We start from the raw sequence: 26,876 nt of genomic DNA, 5'->3' as shown, positions 1-26,876 counted from the left end.
GGAGCGAAAATCTGTAAAGATCCCAACAGACAAAGGACTGAAGGACATTTAAGTAAGAAATCTGCTCAAGGACTAAGATTAAGGTCAAAGAGAGGCTCAGCCACTGCAATTTTTGATTTAGTTATCAGGATAAAACCAGACAAACAAAGAGTAAGACAGGAATCTATTTAGTGCGTTTAAACTTTAGGAAATGCTGCACAGGGTAAATTTGGCTTCATGCTTGGTGCTCTGGATCACTTCCTGCGCCATCACCTTGGCTGTGGATCCCAACGATTACATGGCCAGAGCCTTGCAGTTAATGTCAGAGACGCCACTCATTGATGGGTAAGTGAAATTTTATTTGTTTATTTATTTATTTGTGATTAGTGTGTAAATATCTGCGATTGAAGTCTAATGCTGACCCAATAAAACAAGTTCACTTCTTTCCTGATGTGATCTTTCTCCTGTGCTTTGTTCCAGTCATAATGACTTGCCTTGGCAGCTTCGGTCACAATTCAACAATCAGCTGAACAAAGTGGATCTTAACACACTGGCAAACACTCACACCAACATCCCTAAGATCAAGGATGGACGACTGGGTGCTCAGGTACACACGATGGAAGAATTATTAAAGAAAAACATAATTTCAGTGTCAATGTGCTCCTTATTCATGGGCTCCCACATCTTATCTACAAACCTTCCTCACTGGAGACATCTCACAAAATAACATAACTGAATCAGACTGATCATTTTAAAAAGTCATGTTACACTCTCATTTTAAATATATTATTAGCAGAGAAGTCAGCCATTTCTTCAAGAGATTAAAAGCATCTCAAAAAATCTATATCTGTCAATACATTTTGTTTTTAATTGCAGTTGTACAGAGTTGTACAAGGAGTGCACAGGAGACGGAGTCCAAAACTAAAAGGCAAATATTGATAGTTAATTTCTAATCTCTAAAAAGTCTACACACAAAACACACACAGGACACCAGGAGGAAAACTGGGGCTGTACATGTTCACATTGACGGCTTTATTTGGGTTTGGACAGAGAAGGGTAACAAAAACAGCTGAACATAATTAAGATACTCACATGGAGAAATAAAACAAAACAATAAAATAATATAATAAAAATAAATCACTAATGGGAACCGTTTTTCGCAAAAGGAACAGAAGATGTTGAAACTACCATAACTGAAACAAATAGACACGAAATATGAAGCTAAAAACTAGTTATTACTTAAGTGATTAAGGAGGGAAACAAAAAACAGAAGGAAGGTGTTACACCATGTGGAGGGGAAGGAAACGGGGAAAACAAAGGGCACTTATATTGATACAGAGTGAAAGAGCTGGCACTCATTCCAAGAAAGCCCAGAAAATAAGAATCTAAATGAAAGATTCAATAATACTCCTTTCAGGCAACTATCACTAGAACGAAAATGAAATCAAGACAGGGATTCAGAAAAGCCAACAGAAGCCGAGCATTTGAAACACTCAAAAAATTAAAATCCCTCAAAACAATAAAAAAGAATTTTTTGGGGGGGGATTTGTTTTTTGTTTTATTTATTTTTTGTCATAGTTAATTTCTATTAAAGTTTCTTGAATGATGTCATGTGCATTGCGCAAGAGGTGTTGGCTACATGGGGCGTGATACAAACAGTCATTGCTAGGAAGACATGCATTCACTGACTGGGTGGTTGTGGTCTCGGGATGTTGCTGACTCAGAACGTACACAAGTCTGTCACTTCCATGCAAACTACAGAGGACAGCAGCAATATCATAGTGACCAAACCAATCACCAGGAAATTTTAACCTACTGGTTAGGATGTGCACACTTTTCCCTAGCAACAGGTGGTTACTGATCTGTAGGCTTGCGTGACTTGGGCTTTAGCAATCAATCACTTTCCCAGTGACAGTCATTAGCTTCCAGCAACCACTCACAATCAACGCCATGAAAAAGAAACACGCAGCCGCCTCCACCCACACCCACAAATTAAAATATGAATTAGCCACACCCTGCTGAATCAGAGAATCATGAGGGGGGAAAATACCTTTTTTACAGCATTGTGCATATGTGTTTGAGAGTATGATTGTATTTTATTCATCTTTGTTTAACTTTGAAAGTTAATTATACATAGTATAATCTTTGCTCTGGTCCTCAGTTCTGGGCAGCATACGTCCCCTGTGACACTCAGTACAAAGATGCTGTCAGACAAACGCTGGAGCAGATAGACGTGATTCACAGGATGTGTCAGAAATACCCTGAAATCTTCATGTTTGCCTCCAGTAGCCAAGGTGAGACACTGACTCCGACAGTTCATAGCTGTCCTTCTCCTGGTTGTATCACACATCAACTGTCATGTCTGCACAGACATCTTGAAGGCCTTTAATATGAATAAGACCGCCAGTCTGATTGGGGTTGAGGGTGGTCACTCACTCGACAGCAGTCTGGGGACCCTGCGCACCATGTACCAGCTGGGGGTGCGCTACCTCACACTCACCCACTCCTGCAACACACCTTGGTAAGAGCCACCACCACATTTTAAGGCATCGGTCAGACCTCAAAGATCAATTAATTTGCTGTTACTTATATAAAGAAATGTGTTTGAATTTTCAGAAGAATACAAACAATGAGTAGGTTATTTTCATGTTTCTATTGATTGACTATAATGCTGCGCAAAAGTCTTGATAAACACATTGTTTCGTTATATTTTGCTAAGAAAATTGAAAATAGCCGTAGTGATTTGCAAGGCATGGATCGAGCCTGGTCACAGACAAAAATCAATCGCAATGACAAATTCAATCAACATCTTCACTGAAAAGTGTTTTTGAGAACTAGTCTGGAAAACTGAGCCTCTATATTTATATGACATGTGTTTTCCAGGCAGAAAATATAGTAGCTATTAGTTCTAGTTCTGTATTTTCAGCTGAGTTAAATATGCTCAGTCACATGCCTTCACTTCCCCATTCAGATGAATGTTTATCCAAATTACAACTACACAACATTAAACAGAAAATGCAGAGTTAGGGGCTGTGTCACTGTGTGACAGTTTCAATAATAAATTCATGTGAAAAAGAATCAAGAGACGTCTTATGTGAAGAATAACTTCCTCTGGATCGTGTTTGCACTGTTTCCATTCATTAACTGAGCCGACAGTAAGGTTCAGATGTTGCATTGGAGCTGTGGAGAGCACGGGGGATTCCTGCAGGCCCACTCAGGCAGCAGTGTCACATTCACTGGCAGGTGAATCTGTACTGATATGCTTTACCTCAACAGTGACCCAACCAGGTGCAACCAGCAGCTGGTTAAATTTAGGAAACAGAAAGAGAATAGAATGCCTTTTGTGTCACGATACATGTATACAGAGAATTTAGAATAGCCTTTATTGTCATTGTACAGAGTACAACGAAATTGGAGTGCCACTCCCTTGGTGCAAGTTTCAATAATAAATATAAATGTAAAATATAAAAAGTACACAAAAACAATCGTAAGTACTCAAACAATAGTATGTACAATATATACAGGATAGCAGCATTAATATAATGACAGTATGAATAACAGCATAATATAATGACAGTGACGGTATGGAATAGGTTCAATTGTTTTTGTGCTTATTTACTACGGTGATAGCTCTGGGAAAGAAGCTATCCCTGAATCTGTTTGTCCTGGTTTTATGTGACCTATAACCGTCAGCCTGACGGTAATAGTTCAAACAGTTGGTTGCTGGGGTGAGAGTGGTCCTTGATGATATTGCCAGCTCTGCTGAGGTACCGAGAGTTTGCAGAGCATCTCCTACTCAGTGCAGCTCAGGATCCAGGATCCCCATGCTAAACAAATCAAGCTCTGGAATGGCGCGGTTACGTCTGCAGCTCGGACACAAGGATTTCACTACATGTTGTACTCTGTATGATTGTGTATGTGACAAATAAAGTTTGTTTGTTTTTGTAAAGGTTTTGTGCAGACATGCATGAAAGAAAGGGAGGTCTGCACCTCACCATGTGAACATCGGCCTCCAGGAAGATGTTAAACTATATTACTAAATTCTTTTACCAATTCTTTTATTTTTGTTTTTGTTTTTAGAATTGGGAAAACAGTGAACTTTATATAATCTGTTACGTCTGAAATCATGGAGAAAGACCTTAAAATATCTCTGTACATCTTCGCCTCTGTCAGTACGCCACAGGGTGGCTGTGGCCACAATGTAGCTTGCCATCACCAGTGTGTGAATGTGTGTGTGAATGGGTGGATGACTGGATGTGTAAAGCGCTTTGGGGTCCTTAGGGACTAGTAAAGCTATACAAATACAGGCCATTTACCATCTTTCTCAATGTTTCATTAAATGTTAATGAACACTTCAGTTTACTTTAAATGAGTTCCAGATTGTTCGTTGTCTTAAGTTTTGCATGTTTACTAACACTTGCTTTTTCATTCACAGGGTAGATAACTGGCTCGTGGACACTGGATCAGAGCCATCGGAGCATAACGGCCTCTCTTCTTTTGGCAAAGTGAGTGATGCAAACGTGGGAAATCATTATTTCTGGGAGTACTATGTTACACATTAACATCTTTTGTGTAGCTTTATTCCTATTCCTCTTTTTTCATTTAACCTCCTAGGACCCTGTGTCCATATGTAGACATCACATTTTGGGTTATTTAGACTAAAATACTCAATTTTGCTCTACATGGGCCTGATATCCACTTACGAGGACATTATACTGCTACTGTTCTATCAAACTTTTAAACAAATATCCTCATATGTGGCTCTTATTTTTCTTAAAAACAAAAATAAGGTTAAAAAAAATCTGGTAATTCTTTGTTTTTTCATTCATCAGGCCCCAATATGCCCAAATATCAAAGAGAAATTAAAAATGCATGTCGTGAAAGAGTTCAGGTCTTAGGAGGTTAAAGCTGACCTTCTTGTGTATATGGTAAATCACTAGTTTTCAAATGTTTAAGAATCTCTTTATGTTAACTATTTAAGAGGCCTTTTACACAAGAACTGGACTGAAAATAAGTGACAGCAGGCCTGAAGGAGAGATTTGAAGTTAAAATTGTTGTTTTATATGCAAGTGATCAGGAGAGAGCTACAACTCAGACTGCTGACAGCCATTTGTAAAAACCATGACCTCATTAACTCGGAAAAGAAGCATCAGAAAACACTGACAGAGCATCAATAAAAAAGTATTCCGTTATTATGTTTTATAGCTTAACGACATTAGCCCAAAGTTTCTTCTGAGGCACTTCAAAGAAAATAACATTTATTGCCAGAGGTTATATTGGTGGAATTGGTGTAAAAAAACTCTGCTGTTGATAACACGCACATGAGCTTAGTGAGGTGAGGTGGAGGGAGTGTTGGAGCTGTTTGTGATGGAGTTAGATAACGGCAGACTAATAAAAAAAAATTGCTGACGCATGATTACATAAACAAATTAATGTGTTGTTGAATTTAAAAAAAAAAAAGCCTGAGAAAAGCTTTACAGATTTTCTTAAATCTTACCTCTTAGCATGTGTGCTACATAAAATAATACTTAAAAAGATCAAAGCTGAAACACTGGGCACATCCTCCCAACCCTCACTGAAACTAACTGAAACTAATATATAAATAAGGAGCAATCAGAAAATATAAAAACAATAACAACCACAGTGGTAACCAAAGTGCATTCACATTACAGCAAGTAATTGCGGAAATGAACCGCCTGGGGATGCTGATCGACCTGGCTCATGTTTCTGAGGAGGTGATGAACCAGGTGCTGACCCTGTCTAAAGCTCCGGTCATCTTCAGCCACTCCTCCGCATACGCCGTCTGTCCACATAAGAGGAACGTCCCAGATGACGTCCTGAGACGAGTGGTGAGTTCACGAGACACAACCGAAAGAAACAGCAGGTCAACCTAAAGGCTGAGGACCTCGTGAAGATCAGCAGTATATGAATAGTTCACATGGTTATTGTTTGATTCTCTCTCTTGTTGCATCATCTTTGGTGTTTGCTCCTCAAATAGTTGAAACCATCTGAAAAGTGGGAGTAAAAGCAAGGAGTCACAATGCAAATAGAGGGTTTAAATTATAACAATATATTGTACTTTAACAAGTTAGCATCCACAACCTTTTGCCTGAAACTTTCACATCAAATTAATGGAGTGGAATAGGAATAATATTTAGCTCTTTCCAGCTCTTAGAAATAACACAAAACTGGGCCCAAGTGCACCACAGATGTTGTAAGTGATCTGGATGTGGGGGAGCAAAATGCATCAACAGATCACCTGATCACAGTAAAACACGCAGCCAGCTGATATTGAACTGCTGCTTGGGGTCTTAGATAACGCATCCATAAAAGCTCTTTATGCAACAGATGAGCTGCAAATGGCTGTAAATGGATCAAGTTAAATGATGCGTAATGACAACTTCCCTCCTAAAGTCAATAAAATAAGATAAAAGCAAGAAAGTTATTGTACAGCACTGTAAAATGATACACGTAAAGTTATAACCAGGAAACGTAGCAGAGGTCAGTGCACTCATGCGGATCATTGGGACGTGCATTTTGTGGCCCGGTTGATGCTTTTCTTGACTTTCTGTCATTCTCTGCAGTAGATCAGAGCCATTTAACACTAGTCTGTCTCTCCAGAATGAAACTAAAGGAATTGTGATGGTCAACTTCTACAATGACTATGTGACCTGCAGCAAGACGGCTAAATTGTCTGATGTCGCAGGTAAATTACTGCTGTGACCATGACATCTGCTGTAAACCAGTCAAACATTAACATTTATCTTTTCATTCTCAAAGCTATCTTCTGTCCATTCACTTCATTCTCAAGTTTGTTGCTTTCATTATAGATCATTTCGACCATATAAAGAAAGTGGCCGGGGCAGACATCATCGGCTTTGGTGGAGATTATGATGGCGTTCCCAGGTGTGTTCCCACATAAACTCGCTGAAATGTGAAGACATTGGCACACCGTGGAGAGATGCACCAAAGTTTTTTTTTGCTAATAGCTCTTTGGGAATCACCTTGTTGGTGCAAAAACACTTTCTTCTCCTGTCAAACTATTATCTTGGGTATTTTTCAGAGATTCGTCTAAAGAAATTGGAACAAATGATGTGTTTTTGTGCTACTAACAAAGTCTTGTTTTTAAGTGTCTATACTGGTTCATCCTTTTACGTGCCTTTTATTCTTGAATGATTGAAAGGTCTGTGTTATACATGGCTTTTAAAAAAAAGCAAAGAATATTCATCTGAAAATGGTTAGGTACAAGGACTGGACTGAAGATGCATGGAAAAAGCAGCCAGTGTCCAAAGAAACACTTTGAAAAACATTCACAAAGCCTGGAGAACTACTGGTCAAGACCACTTTAAAATATTGCAAGAAAGTGTGAGTCGTTGGAAGGAAAATATGATGAAATGAGGAGTGGTTCAGGATTTTTCCACAGTACTGTAACTTTGCCCGTTGGGTAGTTAGACTCGTGTCATATTCAAAATTGTCTTGATGAAGAAAAAAAACCCACCAACACTTTTCTTTACATTTTGCTTCCAATGAGCTGCATTTTCTTGTAATTTTTCTTGATAAAAAAAAATGTGTTTGTTTGTTTTAAATATAGTACTGCTTTTTGGAAGTGCTGTATAAAAAAAAATCCACTCAATTTTACATCACATGTAACTCGCTGGTTGTAAATTTGTCCTTTTAGAGTACCTGAGGGTTTGGAGGATGTGTCCAAGGTCCCCAATTTGGTGGCTGAACTGCTCAGGAGAGGATGGACTGATGAGGAAGTCAAAGCTGCTCTTGGAAATAACCTGCTCCGTGTCATGAGTGAGGTTGAGAAGGTAAGGAATAAATGCATGCACACAAACACACACAAGTAACCTAAACCTCGATGCACTTCATGGGTTCATGTATCATTTGGAGAGCTGTGTGAAGAAGCTTGGTCAAGTTGGTTGCACACGTTTGATTGATTGGCTTGTTCAGTGGTAAACATATTTACCTTAGATGCAAAAGATCTTCAGTTTGAAAGTAGAGGACAAAGCTAGCGTACTCCCAGTGCTGATCCCAAGCCTGGATAAATGTGAGGAGGAAGGGCACCTGGCCAAATCAAACATGCAGATCTGTTTCCCCTTGGGAAATTAGAGAGAGCAACCAAAAGTACCTGTTAAGACGTTTCCTCACTCCATCCATTTAAACCAGCGTGACAGAGATATCAGCCTCCTTATCTGAGGATCTGCAACGATAAGAAAGAATTAGATACTCAGCACACCTTAAAGCAATAAAATCTGATATAGCAGTTGTTTCCGGATTGTAATTCTGAGCTGGTTGATGAAGTGACTCTAGTAGATCTGTTATTCCATTAAAAACCACCAAATGAGTGTTTCCCACCTAACCCCTCAAAGTCAGGTTTTTATTCTCCACCAACTGTGAAATCATAAAATGGACATTTTCTTTGTTACAGGACCAAAAGTGCACAAGGTTGGGCTGAAATTTGGGTCCTTTTAAGTCACAGATTTTTCCACTATTTTTGAGCACCACAGAGACCAGCTGCATGACATCGTCAAGGCTGAAGAGAAAAAATCATTTCAACTAAATCAATTTTATACCAGCTGCAAATGTCTTAAAAACCAAAATCCATGATATCAAACTCTGACCATCAATATCGTGGGATATATCATCAACTCAAGAGCAACACTCCTCCAAGTTAATGCCTGCAACAAAAGCTAGACTGGATGTTTATCTGTAACAACTTAAAACGGTGCATTACTGTGCACATTCAAGGGAAGTTGATCAGGAGTGAGTGAGTTCTTTGCATGTGTGAGGCCACTCAAAGACCTGCTGTGGGGATCCGAGTCATCATGTTGGTTTCCTCTAAAATGGCTCTGAATGCAAGGTGTTTAATAATAATTCCTCCAATCACATCCATCACAAAATGTTTTGCACTAGCTGGTTTCTGCAGGTTGTCTTGTCACAAATGTCCTTTGCGACAAGTAGCAATTCACAAAGTCATTACCTAACCGAAAACTTAGATGTTTACGGTTAGGTAATGACTTGTCGAATTATATCTGCATCTCAGCTGACTTTACAGCACCAGATAAGCATCTGCATAATGATTGGGGGGGGGGGGGGGGGGGGGTTATAACATTTAACTATTGTGAGTCATTGTTCCTCATCCCCAGAAACCACACCTTCTACCAGTTTCTCTGCATTATTATCGTTTTTCTTTGATCAAGTAGACTTAAATTTAACAGCACTATAGATAAACAGATGAACCCTCATGTGGATCACTGGGACATATGCCTGAATACAATCTCTAAGCTATCAATGATCATCTAAAGACCACTGAGCTTTTTTTAAAATGTGTGTGTATAAGTAATGTTGGTGTTGACAGCTACTCCGTGGCTACATCAGGTTTTAAACAATGTCTTTGAATAGCAGATGGGCTCACAGTGAATACACCCCATTAGTGTTTTTGTCTCCCGCCTGACGATGTCATCTTTGTGTGTCAGGTCCGCGACAGCATGAGCAACGAGATCCCGGATGATGTTCCCATTCCAAACGAAGATGTGCAGAACCCGTGCAGAACAAGCTTCGGATACCCCAGCACTACCGGCTCCAACGGATCAGCCCAGTCGCTCAGTACACTGGCGCTTCTGATTACACTGGTTCTCCAGGCTTGGATTACATCAACTGTTTAATGGGTGACTGTAGAACCTACAGTATGTAAGTCCTGAGTTACATCCTGAACTGTAATGCTATACCGCTGAGAGAAACTACTGCACAACTTTCTCCCCTCATGCAGTTTTTAAAGCTTTAAGACTCAATTATATTAACTAAAATGGTATAAAAGATGGACAAACAAATTATGTTATTAAAGTTTATTTAAACCTGAGTCAGAGTTTCAATTCATCCATTTTATCTCATTTAAAACAAAAACAGTAGTAAAGGTGCCTTTTTATGGGCAGGACTGTAAACAGGGTTTTTTTTTCCTAGTTGAATAATGAAGTCACACAACTATAATCTGAGTAACACACCTGAACATTTTCACTCCAAGCAGTACATTTCTTTGTTTTGTAAAGTGAACAGGGCCATCTAGTGTTCAGAGAGAGAAACACCATCACTGAACATTTTTAAAACAAGTTTTGTCGATTTGAGTTTGCTTTACAGAGAAGTAAAAAAAGATTTAGATTATTTTCCTTAAAAAGTTAACACTCAGCTTTTGCACATTTTACTTTACAAAGAAACAATAAAACATTAGGTTTTAAAAGCTTACATCACCAACTGTAGTTCCAACACAAGCACCTTTGTTTGCTCACTGAAGGTAAAGTTATGTATTCACAAACAGTAAACTATCACACAACGACACTGACGGCTGAAGACATGATCTCATCTCACAGTTCGAACTAAAGGCTTTAAACACGTAAAACATCCGCACTAGTAAACATAAAAGAACATTAAACAAACCATTTTTTTTTTTTAAAAAGAATGTAAATATATATGTCTACTGGTTCCACAACGTTGTTGCGTTTTAGCTGAAGCATTCCAGACACAGACGCACTTTTCGCTCAGCAGCTGCTGTGGTTAGTGCATCTTGAAATTTAGCCACTTCCAGTTTTTAAGTAGAAAACAACAAGACAGTTTTTAATGCAATAGTTGGTAATAGATGTGGTTTATAGAAGGAGCATGAAGACAGAAAAACGTAATGGTAAAGAAATGGTTGTGTTTATCCACACTGATCACATCCTAACATCAGAAAAAGGACAAATGAAGCTTGTTAGTTGCACAGGAAACAAAAAGCCTTTTAAAAAAAAACAAAAAAAAACCCAAAACTATAATTGATCATTTTTAGTACATCATCAGCGCCCCCTGCTGTGCTTCACGAGTATAGTCTTGGGTGTTCTGGTGATCTGTAGCTCACTCAGCGCTGCTATCTGCTGGTGAGTCAGGCAGACAGACTTAATGAAGAACTGTGTTACTGAGAAACGCAATCAAAGAGCTTTACATGACAGAGCTCCTCTGGTAACACTGGAGTGTGCCAGTTTGCTTTGAATGCCTACCACAGACATGAGCAGTGTGACCCCAGCTGCACTGGGAATGTACCAACATATTCCTACATCTCAGAAAAGGCTGACAAAACACAGCAAAAGGAGGCCATCGTCCCACAGCGGTGGACCGGATCCATGCGTGAAGACGCCACTGCATAGTAACAAAATGTAAAGAGACCAGATGGAAATATTGATGAAAACTGACAAAGTTGGAGCCATTGCTCTAAAGTGCATCCAGCTCTCCAGATGAGTTATGAAGAGCTAGTCACTGACCCTTGCACTGAAGGCTTATCATAGCCTGTCAGAGGTAACATTTCGGCTCCTCCCCTCAAGCTAGAGTGTAAAGAGGAGGAGAAGGGTTAAATTTAAGACACATCTCTCAGAGTTTCTGGTTCCTGTGTTTCATTGTTTGACAGCAGAGGGGGATGAGCAGGAACACCGATCCTGTAAGGCAAAGAATCTTTAGTCAACATCTTCCTGGTGGCAGACACCAGGAGGGAGTAGTTATCCGGGTTGTACTCCGACAAAGGGGCACGCGCGTGCAGTAGAGGGAGGCTGTCTCTGGTGGGCTGCGACAGGAAGAGGGGTGGTCGCCTCTGGTTCTCGCCGTCCTTCATGGAATCTGGGAGCGGTTTCCGTTTGCTTTCAGGTAGGAGCATTATGCAGAGGACGGAGAGGACAGCGAAGGAAGCGAAGACAACATGATGGAGGAAATAGCCACCATTGTTCTGGAGCTCCATCAGGGAGGAGGCGGCCCTGCCAACACAACCCAATGCCAGCACCAGGCCAAGGCAGCCACCTCTGGACGAGAGAGAGGAAGCACAGGAAAAGGAGAATAAATCACCAAGGTGAAAAGATCGCACGGTACTTTGTTTCAACCCATTTTTTTTTCTTTGTACTTTAAAACTTCCTTTTGACTTTGCAGCAAATGGGATCAATACGTCCCATTTTCAGTTTAATCAAGAACAAAGAGACATTTACCGAACTACAGTTGGCATCACCTCACAGGTGAAGAATGCACTGAGCATGGCGAGAGCCTGAGAGAACAACAAACCCACAACGGAGAGCACCAGCACCAGGCCACCCTGCAGGTCTGTCAAACACAAACGTCAATAAGAGAGTCATTAAAACCAGAGAGTGAAAAACTTTCTGGGATGTGATCCAAAACTTTTTCAAGGAAACTCTGAAGGGAATTTACAGTAGATCTTATGGGCCTGTGTGGATGTTACATACATGGTGTAAGGGCCAGCAGCAGGAGTGAAGACAGTCCAGTGATGATGGCAGAGAGGAGAAGCATGCCACGTCGGCCAAAGTGATTGATGGACAAACACAGGAAGATGCAGGCGAGTGCTCCAGTTACCACCCGGAGGAAGTAGCTGAAGTAGAACTTATTGGAGAAAGTGTGCAGGTTTTTGGTGAAGCAGTACTGGATGCCTGTTCCAATGAATCTGGATGGCAAAGGAAAAAATAAAATAATCAGGTTGAAAGCGGGTACCTCAAATCCTAAAAATTACCCGTTAGGGAATATCTCAGTCCATCTAGCTCTGGACCTGTCGTGGCACTTGGTAATCAGTTTTGTGGTTTAAGCGCAGCAGATATTGAAAGCATGTTGTACATTTCCTGCCCTCATGGTTGATGCCATAGCAACACAAACAAAAACAAATGAATTGTTTCCCCTTTAATTTGACCTCTTCTGTAACAAAGTAACAAACCACTGATGTGTACAGCTGATGACAAAGTATTTCCCCCCTTCCTCATTTTTTACTTTGACATATTTCCAGGATTTCAAATTTTCAGGTCAAATTTTTTTTTATATTAGACGAAGACAACCCAACAAGGAGGAAAAAGCTAACAAAACATGCCTTTCCTGTGTGGAGAGTAGATGCCCTCCTTGCTAAATCATGAACTAACTCATACTTTGTTTTGGTTTAGAAAGCTTAGTTCAATTTCACCAGCCACACTCAGGTCTGATTACTGCCAGTTGGATCTCGACATCACTTAAACAGGAACTCGAGTCCTCATTTGAAGTTCAGAGTTCATGATTCAACAATAAGAAAGACTGGGCAAAACATGGCACCATGGGAGCGATCCAAGGAAAAAAACCCACTACTGAACAAAAACACCACAAAAAGGTTTTTTCTCACTTCTCCTCAGTGTTAAGAAAAACTCAGTATCAGTTATCAAACACTCGCCTGCAGTTCTTGTTCGTTTTTGTTCAACCCACTGAATTAAAGCTGAACGTCTGCACTTCAACTCCATCTGAGTTGTTTCATTTAAAATGAATTCTGGTGATGCACAGAACCAAAACTGTCCAAATATTTATGGACTTCATTGTAGCGCCCCTGACTCGGGACCGCTGATTTCATGAAGAGAGGAAACTCACAAGGTGAAGCCGAGTATGAGGCAGTTCTTCCAGATGACGTGAGTCCGACGCAGCTCCAGAGCAGAGTGGTATCGTGGCTGACTGTCCTCGCCGTACACTGAATCAATCTCTGTAACCACAAACAGGGAAATCATTTAAACTGATGTCCCAACAAAGTTAAACCCCACTGAGTTTGATTTGGAAATACGTGTTGCTTCTACCAAGGAAATACCAGGGTTTAGAAATTGGTGAGGTCCAGATTTTTCTTCTCTTAATGCATCACGTTTAAGGTTTAGCGCCTGTGCTCCAACAACCAGGAGAAAACTGTACACGCCTACAGAGAAATCCTAGAGGTGTGTGTGTGTGTACCTGACAGCAGGGTTTCGCCAGGGTAGAGGTCGTCTTGTAGAAAAACACAATTTCTTTTAGAGAAATCCTGAAGGCTCCTCTTCGCTTGAGGAATCTGAACTGTGGCCAGCAGCCAGCGAGGAGACTCTGGAAATACCGATGCACAGCTGAAGAAAAAACAAACAAAAACAAACTGTTATTATCCATCACAAATATCAATAGCAAGTCAAAAGGCTTTGACATCTCAAACAGCAACATCATAAGTGCTTTAGTCACCATGTTATGGCCAAGTAAGTGAAAATCTGTATTAAAGTGTTTTTTTAAACTTGATCTTATGAGTGGGTAAAAATGAGAAATCATACGGTAGGCATACTCTGCTTTATAGACAAAATATAGACATTGGGGTCATTTTTCTTCCCCATTGACTTCTAAGCAGTGTACAAGGTAGGAGTTGCCCCCTGCTCGGCATTAGAGAAAAATGTATGTTTAAAGTTTTTTGCATTGGCTTCACTTTCCAGCCTGAAAGCTCCATCCATCTTTAAAATACAGTACACTGTTTACAGCTGGGAATTACAGACACGTTTATATACAGTTCCCCCCTCCACCTGAGGTTGGAGTGTAATTAGACAGATTTCAAGGACGTGTGCGGTCTACATCATGTGCTCAGAAATTCAATAAGACTTGAGATGATTCAATTATTGTATTTGTAGTTGGAAGCTGTTGCTGTGACAACAACATGGTGGAAGTGAAATAGTCTCCCCTCTTCTGGGAGGAAATTTTTTTAAAATAATTAAAGAGCAGAAACAAGATCTAAACAATTTTGATGCCGTGTCTAAAATACTTTAATTTGCCTGCAGCATTTTGTATTGCTTGGAGTACTGACAGTTTCCCCCCCCCCAAATCTAAGCTGGTAAATATGGCATTTCAGCCATCTAGCCACGATGACACAAATGCATGAACAATTTTTAGCCCAGAGCACACCATGTTAGTTTTGTAGATTCCCCATGCAAAATAAAAATGACACAGCCTCTCCTGAGGCCTTTAAGCTGTTACCTGGCAATTTTTTCAGAGCATCTGAGTGAATGATAACACTTGTTGTTATAGGGTCTCATGTAAAGACCGTTTGAGTGAGGACTGGGTGTTATCTACTAAAATATCCCAGATAATAATTAAACAAACATGGAGATTCTTGTGAACTCAGGTGTGGCTTGCTTGAAGAGGCCTGAGACAGGAACGAAGATCGCATTATGTTATGGCGTGAGGACGGCACATAGAGAACCGCTGGGGAAAAACAAACAGCGTGTTTACCTGTGCGCCTCCAAAAACACTACCAGCTGACTCACCACCAATAGGACAGCAGAAGAACTAAAGGCAAAGTGGCCACCGCCTGGAGGACGGGCCAATCACGGGACAGAACCGCAATGCCTGGCAACAGCAGTTCTGCCAGCACGCCGAAGAAACCACTGACCATAGCAACCATCAGACGATGGGGAGGGTCGCAAAGCTCCAACCCTAAGGGGATAAGAAGAAGAAAAAAAAAGCATCAGAGCACAGCTGAAGGAAAGCAAACCTATTCATCCCGTTGCTATGGCAGCCACCTCGTGCCTAAAGCACACTGTAGCACATCCTCAAACTTCATGTCAGCACAGGTCATGTAGCATGTAAGGGTGAAAGCCCCGCCTACCTTCACCTCCTGTTTGGTTTAAGAGAAAAGGAAATGCCAAATGGAACAGCCAGGAAATTTAAAAGTCCCATTTTAGGTGATTTCAATAAGAATCAGTCTTGTTTTTCTAATTTAAAAGTTAATTCCTCAACATCTGTCCTTTATTTAGTTTTTATTTACACTTATCACTTTCTAAATCTTTGATAGAGTCACCCACTCATCCAGGGTTCAATCGGTTTAACTTCTGTACCACCATTAAGACTGCTTTTAAACCCTCATAGGCAGAAAAGGAAGTGGCTTATCTCAAGTGACTCCTGCCATCAAAGACCTGACCTCCCAATAGGGGAGACCTGAAGTCCACCCTCGTGCAAAAACATGAAAACCAGCATTAAAACATAGAATCTGCTCTCAAATTGTCAAAATAAAATTTCAACATATTAAGTTTATAATTTTATTTTATTTTTTAAAGAAAGAAGGATGAAGTGGAACGGTTTTCAGTGTGGACGTGGTCGTTAGGGTAGTGAGGAGCTCACTTCCTGGTTGCCCTGCCTTCAGTCCTGTCCTGCTATTATATCCTCCTGCCTATAGCACCCCCCACAAAAAAAAAAAAAAAAAAAAAAACCCAAACAAAAACAAAACATTTTCCCCTCTCAGCCTAACCCCACACAGCAACATAATCGGACAGTCCAAGAAAAGAAAAAACAAACAAACAAACAAACAAAAACAACGCCAAAACAAACCCTGGAGTGAATTTCGACCTGACCTTGCAGGAATGTGGGAGTACGCCTCCCACATTCCTCCCATTTCTCATATGCATCTACAATCTCCACCTTCGCTCACTGCGAATCACTACCAAGCAGAGAAGTTTTGCTGAATCTCCTGCTGAAGACTGAAAGCTGAGGACTTTTCATAGTGGGGTGGCTCACTTGTGCCGTTTGCCCCACAGAGAGAGGACAGCTGAAGTATGACCGACCTTCACACCTCTTAGCTCAGCTCCAGTCACCTGCCTGCTGTCAGTCACAGCCTGGTTTCTTTAGTTACCAATATAATATCCATCTCCAGTGTGCCTGCTACAAACAACTGAAGCTATAATTCTAATAACAGAAAAAATTCCTGCTCCCCCCCAATAGTCTTGAATGGTAGCATATTTGTACACCTACCAGTCACTGGGTAAGCCTGTGACTGGTACTAGGGTTGCGCCCACTTTTGCCTTCAGGACTGTTTTAAGGCTTCATGACAGATTCAACAAGATGCTGGAAATATTTCTCAGAGACTTCGGTCCAGGCTGACATGATGGCATCACAGATACTGCAGATCCACCACATCCCAAAGGTACTCTGAGGCCATCCGAGTTCAGTGAACTCAGTCATGTTAAAGAACTGTAGTGACTGGACCAAGTGGACCACGGTCACTGCTCAGGTATTTATTACATATCGACATGTCTCTGTGCATTATCCCTTACACTGTCAACAAATCAACTTCGCTCATTCTGATTAATGACAGTCTCCTGCCACAGCCTGTGAGCAGGAGAAAGTCCACAACTAGCTGGTGAACACAGTAACATTTAACAACAAAAGAATCAACTAGATATGTAGGCAGGAGGAAAAGAGGAAGACCTCAAGAGGAGATTCATGAATGTAGTGAAGGAGGACATGCAGCAGCAGATCTGCTGTCGGCGACCTGAATGGAGCAGCCAAAAGAGGAAAAAAGAAAGGGAATTATGACCACAATACGTAATGTCTCTGCACGACTTGTATATTTTAGTCTCCTAATAAAATTATATGACCAGACAAATGTGGAAGTTTGTCTGACGGATGATGTGATTTCATGAAAGTTATTTAATTATTCCTCATGTTATCAGAGGCTTCATGATGGAAGCTGAACTGATTAGAGACACTTGGTGGTTATATTTATCTACAGCCTCTCTTTGCAAACTACACAGTTTAATGAATACGGATAATAGAAATGAGCAGTGATGCAAATGCTCCAAACAACTTTCACAATAAAATGCTGTCAAGTTTAGCATAGTTTGAAGCATGAACGCATCTTAACTAATTTGTCTGGAGAATCAAACATGAAGCACTGCAAACGGTGATCTATCAAAGATACTGCTTTAGACTGAAGGTGAGGAGATTTAGTTTAATGCAATGCTGCAGTATATCCTTTAATGCATGAATTTCAGACTTTACTATGAAAGTATCAAGTCTCATTTCAGGACTCTCCACAAATAAAGATAAGATGGGCAAGATTGACCTGCTTCTGTGGGGACAACAAGGGCTTCTATCTTTTCCACTGATAAGATTAGTTCAGCACAGCACGGTGTACAGATAATTAGCTGGGCAAATACATTAACATTATTTAACTTTTACACGACATCAGATTTTTCTCAATAGAAAGATATAGTATTTACCCTCTGGCCTCTTATGTGTGCAAGTAAAATGTGAACATGTGACCAGTCCATAAAACCTTTTTCTACTTCAGTGAGAAAGCTCGACTGCCAGACATCAGCTTTAAAATGTGGATACAGATTACTTACGGGCGATGTAGGAGGACACAAACAGCCCAGCGAGTGAGGCGCCTTGAGACAGACGCAGCAGCAGAAACACCACCACACTCCTGGACAAACACAGAGCTACACCCAACAGACTGGACAGACCGACGGACAGGAGGAAACCTCGCCGACGACCCAACCTGAAGACACAGACGTAAAACATGCACGAGTGAAACTTCACAGCCTAAACAGTCAACACACACACAAAAATGATGATCTAATGCAACCGTTTTAAACACATTTATTCTGGTGTTTATGTTCTTCATATCTTATTTAGAGTTACATATCAACTGAGGTTATTACTCACCAGTCACACAGGGTGCCTAGAAATATGTATCCCAGAATCCATCCAGTCATGAAACAGATATGCTGCACGGGGATTTTCCAGTAGTCACTGCAGACCAGGTTCCACTGCAGGGGAGGAAAAAGCAGCACAAACACTGATGAATGTCATGAGTTTAAAAGGAAATGTGAGACAATAATTCAATATTTCAGTGCTCTAATGTCAGAGTTCTTGAACAACACTGTAGGTATACACGAAGACTTTTAGGTACACAAGTTTAACTGCTTGTTAGCACAAATATCTAAATCAGCCAATCACATGGCAGCAATCCATTGCATAGTCAAGTTCAGACTGAGCATCAGAATGAGAAAGGTAATTTAAGCAACTCTGAGCGTCCCATGGTCATTCCTGCCAGACAGGCTGGTCTGAGTGTTTTAGAAACGACTGATCTACTGGGATTGTTCCCACAATCATGTCTATGGTTTACAGAAAATAGTAAAAAAATAAAAATGTTCTGAGGCTGTGATGAGTCTTGATTTCTGTTGCAATATGATGGTAGGGTTTTTTTAAAGCATGAAAGCAAGGATCCGTCCAGCCCCTACGAGTTCAGACTGGTGATGGTGATGAAATGGTGTGGGGCACATTTGAGCTCTTATAATCAAGTGATCATGGTTTAAACGGCACAGCCTAAGTGAGTACTGTCGTTTACGTCCATCCGATAATGCACCATGCCACAAAAGTCAAATCGTCTCAAACTGGTTTCTTGTACATGACAGCGAGTTCACCGTGCTCAAAAGGCCTCCACAGTCACCAGATCTCAATCTGATGGAGGTTTTTGGGATGTGGTGGAACAGCAGATTCACATCATGGATGTGCAGCCATCACTTCACCTTGGACTAAAATCTCAAGGAGTGTTTCCACCACCTTGTCGAGGACAGATCAAGGCTAAAGGGGCCCAACGTGGTACCATGCATGATTATAAAGGTGCTCATGGGTCCTGACAGCGAGCCATTTTCTGGCTAACCGGGTCCATCTACTGTTTGTAGTGTTGGTGCCTTTTGAAAAGTTTGGTAATGATATTTAATGTGTAGTTAATTCTAGCAGCAGTCCTTCCAACATGTTTATGCTCCAGTTCTGATGAGCATTTGCAAGCCAGTTTTCCAGAGGTACTCCACATCCAGCTCCAAAATGGTGAGATTTTAAAAAATAAAAAAATAAAAAGTCAATTTCTTCATTTTAAATTGCAATTGGATGAAAAACAAGTGACCAACTAAAAAGGTAAGAAATCAAGCTAAACGCCTACACTGCAGAACCTCAGCACGAAAGGTTTCAGTCATACCAATGCAATTATACTTTATGTATAAAACATTCTATCAAAGACTTAAAAGGCACAAATTAGAGCTGCTCCCAACATGCTGCATACATCATAACCTGACTATGTAACATGCCGAGAATAGCAGTTGAGTCAAACGCACAGAGAGCCGTCTGTGGGGGAATCAGGAATGTAGATCATGTTGTTTGTAATCGAGTTAAGATGCCTGCTGACAGTGTTATTACATTAGAATAAAGTGCCAGCAGCTTTACGCCTGGTTAGTACCAGTCCCTGCCTGTAAGAAAGATTCTCATCTACTTTCCCTCCAGCCTCATCTCCTCTACTTTCCTACAGACACCAGTCATGTTTTCTGTATTTTACAGATTGATCCAGCCGCACAGTGTAAAGTCAAAGCATCAAAGGAAACAGTGAAGAAAGTGAGAAGAGCTCAGAAAGGAGCTAAATGAAAACGACTGACTACGTGAGGTCACTTTCCAATGTGCCGAGCACATTTTAGGGTTTGCCTAGGAGGTTCCTGGGGGGATCAAAATTGTAAATACGGCTGAGAGACTGGTAAGTGGCATCAAATTGCTAATACTTAAAGCTAATACAGATACGATGCCTTCTGTCCCATCTCCTGGGACAGACTTCAGACCCCCACCCACACTTAACAAGTAGTTAAGAAATCTGATCATCTTGAGTATTTTTTCACTTAAATCAACAAGCCAACAAATATTGGTTCTTCTGATCAGTGCGTTTGTTGTTATTTTGAAAATAATGCAGTTTAGAAGTGGTACAAAGATGTGCTCAGGTGTGACCGGATCGCTTGACCAGCATCATGTGGAGTGAATCACATTTAAAACAGAGGCCAGGAGGGTCATTCAACTGAAGGTGATGGGACATTTGATCATTAACAGCTGTTCATTTTTGTTAATCTGTCAGCTGAGTAAGTGATACGGTTTTGTTGTAAACCAGTTTAATCAGGTTCCATGATTCATGGTTCCAGTTCAACGTTTCTTGCTCTTTAACAATAAGATCTTTAGGTGTGATCAAGTTTTTTGTAAATATTTGGTAAGGATTTACAAATTTCATGCAATATCAGTGGTGTCCAATTGCACCTGGCCTTAGACTCATATGAGTAATTCTATGCAGACCCGCGATAAAGTGCACCCGTACCCCTTCCATAGAAATGAAGAGTCTACATAGCAACCAGGTGCTGATAATCAAATGCACTTGATTAACTGATCATCAGTAAGTGAGAGTTGTAGCAGTTGCAGGTCTGAAGCGTCAAAGTGTGCGTTAATATGATGCAACAATCTTCCCAGGAATGGACGTCCCAGGAAATTCACCAGAAGGTCTGACCATTCAATATTCAGAGAGACTGAAAAACAAAACAGAAAAGCCCAAGAGCTACATCTGAGACTCTACAGGCCTCAGTTAACATGTTAATGTTAAATTTCATGACAGTACAGTTAGAAAAAGACTGAACAAGCGTGGTTTGTTTGGAAGTGTTACCAGAAGAAAGTCTCTTTCGTCTAAAACAATCAGCGCTGCACAGGTACCGCACAGGACGGGCACACGGCAGTCGACCATGAATTCCTCTGTGCACCAAAGTATTCTAGAGTCAAATGTGAGGCCATCAGTGCAAAAGCTAAAGCTTGAAGGAAACTGGGTCACGCAACAGGACAACTGAATGACTAAGACAAAAAAAAAAAAAAAATGAAAAGAATCAAGATCCAGTCAGAGTACAGACGTCAACTGTAAGAGAGCTGTGCATAACTGAACACCTACAAACCTCAATGAGCCAAAGTAACTCTGTAAGGAAGAGTGGGCCAAAATTCCCCCACAGTGATACGAGAGGCTGATGAAGTAATGCCTTTTTTGTATTACTTTGAGTTAAAGGTGGTTCCTCAAGCTACTGAATTATGAGGCACACATAGTTTTTCCTCTTCTGTTCTTTTTCACATGACTGTGTGAAATAGTAGTAGTGAAAACAGTGTACCAAATAAGATAAGATAGAACTTTATTAATCCCTCGGGTGGGTTCCTCTGGGAAATTCGGTTTCCAAAAGCACAGCACTGACAGAAGTTACAGTATGTTGTTTGTTTGTGTTTTTTTTTTTAAATATATGTGTATATCTCTATATCCACACACACACACACACACACACACACACACACACACACACACACACTTATAAAATTTGCTTAGGCTTTACTTGATCTTACGATTTACTTTTTAGCAATTTTAGATGAGCTTTATCTTGCCAAGTTAAAAAGAGGACTCTTCTATTAAAAGTAAAGCCATTATGTCAATATATGTGCTGAAACTAAGGTAATCGCAGCGGCACAAGCATTTTTTTTTCCCCCAAAGGAGGAATCCACAACACAGATAATTTCTATCAAGGTTTCAACCCTCTCCTGGAGTTTTTCAGTCAAAATAAAATTACATTTTGAGGGTATATGGGACACAATTGTCTCTCTTTGCTAATGTTTTTATTCCCACTGGGTTTTGTCGTTAGGATTTCCTACACAGACTTATTTTCCAATTGAACTTACCGTCACTTATTTCAAGCAATGACGACTGACGGCACATGAGAAGACAAAGAAGGAACAGTGATGTGAATTAGACATCTGATCCGATTTACTTAATCCAGGTTACTGGAGCAAACATGAACTGCTTGAACCTTTTGATCAGTCGGGTCTCCTCACCAACTTCCAGCTGCCTACAGAAGGTAAAAACTAAACTCCTCTCTGTGCATTATTTTATATAGGAATATCATCTGGTGCCATATTTGCTGCATGGTCATTTGAACAAACGCAAACTCATTTCAAAATATGCACTAAATAATCAGTGTGATTGCAAAAAAGTTGCATACAAATTAAGGGCCCTTTGGAAGCCTGGACCCTGCAGGGTAAGCTCCTCAAACATTAGTGGCCACAAACGTGAACATCCGTCTCTAAACTTGATAAAGTTGGTTTATAGAGGAGAGTGCTGGACAGCTATGGTTAGTGACTGTTATTCCACCCAGCGCCCGTGTTGTACTCTGCTCAGTTTTTCCGTTACTGGAGTGGTCCTTTGTCTTAGCGAATGACGACATGAGTGGAGGAAGCCGTTGTGTTCAGGGTCTCAGGAAGGAACTGGGGGGGGGGGGGGACTTCTAATTTCCCCACTGCCACAGTTTGTCATAGAGGCCTCATGATAAGGCACGATACACAGATGATAATCTGAGAACAAGCTCAGGGGCAATTACCCATAATGACTGTGTCCTGCTCGTATTACCCCCCCACATCAGCTGCTAACAGCCACAACTGTCCACATTTTGATATTTGTTTTAAGATACTACAGCACAAAACAGATGTAGTGTGATTGTGTAGGGGTGTAGCACAGAACTCTGTGGGCCCCTTTTCCTTCCCAGATCCATATCTGTCACGCATATGAGTGTTTTTTAACAAATGATTGAGCTGTAAACAACAATCTGTTCATTAGGATGCTAATAGTGAACTGTCCATGAACCACAGTTAGCTAAAACATCTATGACGTGTCCATACGTCTGCGCAGTTTGAAATCTCCCATGTCAACCCAGATGTCTTAACATATGGAAATCTGCAATTAAAATGAGTTTTTCCTTGGAGTACCAAGCTCTAGAGTGTGTCGTTTTCTTATTTTTTATTAAAGTATTTATAGTTCCCAGGACAAAAGAAAAAAAAAAAAATGCAGTCCTAGTTTTGTAACACTTTTCTAAAATGCTATGTCTTCCCATCACCCTCGGGGTAACCTTCATTATCCTCTCTCCCTTTACTTCCTCATCACATCCTCTTGCTCACACAGGACTGACGTGAGCCTCACACAGTTTTCAACCTGCCTGTTGATAAGGCACCTCAGAGGTCAAGCCAGATCACCAAGATCGTACAGTAATACATTCTGTCAGAGGTGTCCTAAAATACAAACCACGTGTGCTGGGAATTTACCCAGTGGGCTTCACGCTAACACAGAAACAAACAAATTATAGGGCTTTGGCATCTCTCCGAGCTAGGAGAGCTAGGTGAATTGCACCATACTGGAAGGGCATGTTTGCTCATTCTATGAAGCAGTGGATAAAGGGACTTGGTGCTGGTCTGGAAAGACTAACGCACACAGCTAAAAGGAAAGAAGTTTGTGCACCTGCACTCATCTGTAAATTAATCAGTTTGTGCAATTCTATTTTGAAATAATGTATTTGATTGGTACGTCATTTGTTCAACGTTAATGAGTCTCTGTGCACCTGAATGATTTTTCGTTGATTTAGGACGCATTACTGTGGTCCAGGTGTTCATTTAAGTTGTTTTGCATTTGTTTTAATGAAATTGTGCCTGTATATTATCATCATATCATTATGTAACACGAGGTTTGTTGGTGTTCCTCTGGTGAAGTTATACAGCAGGACATACAGCAGACAAGTCTGGATGATTTACAACAGATGAAAACATTTGAGAGTCATGCCAAAACATGGGTGTTGGCAGCCTGCCTCACAGTGCTTCAGCAGAAGTAGCAAAAGCTAAATGAATGTGTCCATTGTCATCCACCTACCTGCAAGCTTACGTTTAATTATTTTATTTAAAGCAGTGTCACTGTGGGATTTTAAGATGCCACGTCATCAGCTTGAAACAACGTAGCTTCCTCAAAGTGTCCTGCTTACCTCGTGGCACCCTGGTTAAGAACCACTCGTCCAACATACAAAGCTTCAAGCTGCTTCACATTAGTGTTGCTGAGCTCTATGAGCCATATGAGCTCAGCTTGTATTACATGATTTGTAAAAAGCACCGCCTGCTGCTGATGTGCTCTCTCCAGCTGTTTCTGAAATTAAGTAGTGCACGTTTCATGCTGTTAAATTGTGCTAGGACTCAATGGTGGTAAAGGAAGAAACTGGGACTGCTGTGGAGATCCACAGCAACATGTTTATAAAGAGGTCAAATTAATAATGAGCAGAAGTGAGTTCAGCTTCTAATCCTCCACAACAGTCCCAGTTTCTCATGCGTGGGTCGTTCTGATAGATTTAGGATCACATTTGACATTAAGCTCAACGCCTTTAACAGAGACTTACGAATTCTCCTTGGAAAAAACAAAACACCTTGACAGATAACCTTCTGTGCTGAGAAGGCCAGTCCCACTGTGGGGTGGACTAAAACTGTTTTGCAGCATTTCTAAGGGGGCGACAGTGCCATCTATAATCAAAGTTCAGTCATCCAACTGTTGAAAAATATTTATGTCGGAAATTACCCAGAAGTTACAGAAAAGGTAGGAAACTAATGCAGATGTTTATTTCAGGCTTGCAAGGACCCTGGGTTTTCCCATGTAGAAGGCCCCTTGTTCATGGTTTAGGGGTTTGTGAGGTCATGATGGGATTTTTATTTTTTATCTTTTGGGATGACTCCAAAAGCAGGAGAAAAGCTTAACCTCCTAGGACCTGGTATCCACATGTGTGGACATCACATTTTGGGTTGTCTAGACCAAAATACTAAATTTTGCTCTACAAGGGCCGGATATCCACTTATGAGGACATTATACTGCCACTGTTCCATCGAAATTTAAAACCAATGTCCTCATGTGGATCTCATTTTTCTCAGAAACAAAAATCGGGTTAAAACAAAAAACAAAAAAAATCTGGTAATTCTTTGTTTTTACATTAATCAGGTCCCAATCAGCCCAATTAGCAAAGAGAAACTAAAAATGCATGCCATGAAAAAGTTCGGGTGTTAGGAGGTCAAAGTCAGAGTTCACGCGCTGGGTTAAAAGACAGTTAAACCCTGCTTAAAAGCAAAAGTGCATGTAGGACTGCATATTTGAGTGCCAACCTGCTTTCTTGGAGGCAAATTATCATTATACACTTCTTATATGAACTATGAAGCATTTGTTCCCTGGCTGGCTGGCCTCTCATCTTCGTTCCCGAGAAGCCACGGCAGATAAACGGCAGTCAGTAAGATTCAAGCCAACAAGAAAGTGTTAACTGCTCAACTTGAGTCAATATTGACTGAAAGCTGCCCAACAGTCGTGTTCGTGACACAGCGTGCCTTTAAGCAGACAGAGCAGCTCAACGAAACAAGGCCAGAAACGAGCACGTGAAAGGAAACTGCTTCACCGGGTAAGAAAATGTAACCCAAACCCACAACCTGTTGTATCTCTGCCTCCTAACTCCCCCACAGATCTGTATATTAACACCAGGGCTAAACGTGCGTCTTACCTCAGTGACAAAGTTGCTCTGGAGGCCCGCTACATGAGAGTACTCCCACCCTGTGGTGCAGGGCACCCTCTCTCTGGGCGCGTTCTCGGAGAGGTCCGAGGAGTTGGGGGGGTACTTATAAAGTTCACAGTGGCTCCGACCGGAGCCGTTCACCCAGGGGATGGTGAGGTTGAGGTACCCTTGTGTGGAGAAGTTGCTTAGGAGGAACGCGGAGGGCAGCAGCGTCGGGTCTGGCTTGCAGTGGTACGAGTCCGGGATGAGTGTGTAAAACACGTCGCTGAACAGATTCAGCGTGACGGCGAAACTGGGGAACCAGCTGAACACGACCACGATTCGGTTATAGCGCCCATAGCCCCCGGTGTGAGGGAAAACCTTAGTTTCATAATCCATTTGAAGTCGACAGCTCGTGGTAACAGACGGTCCGAAGACTTTTACGCAGTGAGAGCGCACAGCCGCACGACGCTGAAGCAGGCAGGCAGGGGGCGGATCTTAGGGTCACACAGCCCCGGGGATCGACTTTTATGACACACCTGCTACTTGGAGACTGAGTGACTAATTTCAGGGTAATCCCCACTGACAGCGGGAGTCCAGGGAGCTGTCAGTAACAGTCGATGCTTTTGATGTCTCCATGTGACTCACAGCTGGACTTGACATGAAGACAGCTACCCTGGTGGAAAGCTCACATTAATTTTCAAATTTAAACCTCTGTAATTTCATCGAAACGCTTAACTCACAGCTATTTTCAGGAATTTACTGTTTAATTTTACAGAGGTACATTTTACTCCACTTTGAAAATCTTGTTAAAACACATCAATATTTGTGCTATTTATACAACTTTACACAATATGGCTCCTCAACCACTTAGTGTATTATTATTACAAGTTAGACAGGACTGCATTGGAAGCGGGCTTATTTTTTCAGCCTGAACTTGCTGTGCAACAGTAGAACAGAATATATGTAATACTTTCAAACCTCAGTTAAAAAGATTGATAATTAGTTTTGCCAGCATTGGCTTTATTCTGCTGTTGCCATGTTGTTTCCCTGTTGTACAGGTTTTCTGGTAGTTTTTGAATGTATTTTTTTTCTGTTTTTATTTATTTATTTTTAAATAATATTGATATTATATAGATTGTTTTGTTT

General features: G+C 41.0%; 2 protein-coding genes across 2 annotated transcripts; one reads left to right on the top strand and one right to left on the bottom strand.

The window, feature by feature from the left end:
- Positions 1–9,844, top strand: dpep1 (dipeptidase 1). The gene is made up of 10 exons (XM_026166304.2): positions 1–324; positions 460–586; positions 2,141–2,273; positions 2,350–2,500; positions 4,415–4,484; positions 5,652–5,828; positions 6,601–6,685; positions 6,810–6,885; positions 7,658–7,793; positions 9,462–9,844. The coding sequence occupies exons 1-10, from the start codon at positions 191–193 to the stop codon at positions 9,648–9,650; spliced, it is 1,278 nt and encodes a 425-aa protein (XP_026022089.2). The 5' UTR covers positions 1–190; the 3' UTR covers positions 9,651–9,844.
- On the bottom strand, positions 9,816–26,249 carry slc22a31 (solute carrier family 22 member 31). Its single transcript, XM_026166303.2, has 9 exons — positions 25,737–26,249; positions 18,229–18,332; positions 17,907–18,061; positions 15,051–15,219; positions 13,729–13,874; positions 13,381–13,489; positions 12,231–12,445; positions 11,979–12,090; positions 9,816–11,798 (listed from the first exon to the last, which is right to left on the bottom strand). Exons 1-9 carry the CDS (start codon positions 26,124–26,126, stop codon positions 11,363–11,365), a joined length of 1,836 nt encoding a protein of 611 aa, XP_026022088.2. The 5' UTR covers positions 26,127–26,249; the 3' UTR covers positions 9,816–11,362.
- Between the last annotated feature and the right edge of the window lie 627 nt (positions 26,250–26,876).

The sequence above is a fragment of the Astatotilapia calliptera genome, chromosome 1 (genome assembly GCF_964374335.1).
Source record: "Astatotilapia calliptera chromosome 1, fAstCal68.1, whole genome shotgun sequence".
Taxonomy (NCBI): domain Eukaryota; kingdom Metazoa; phylum Chordata; class Actinopteri; order Cichliformes; family Cichlidae; genus Astatotilapia; species Astatotilapia calliptera.
This window is presented reverse-complemented; position numbering and strand designations above follow the sequence as displayed.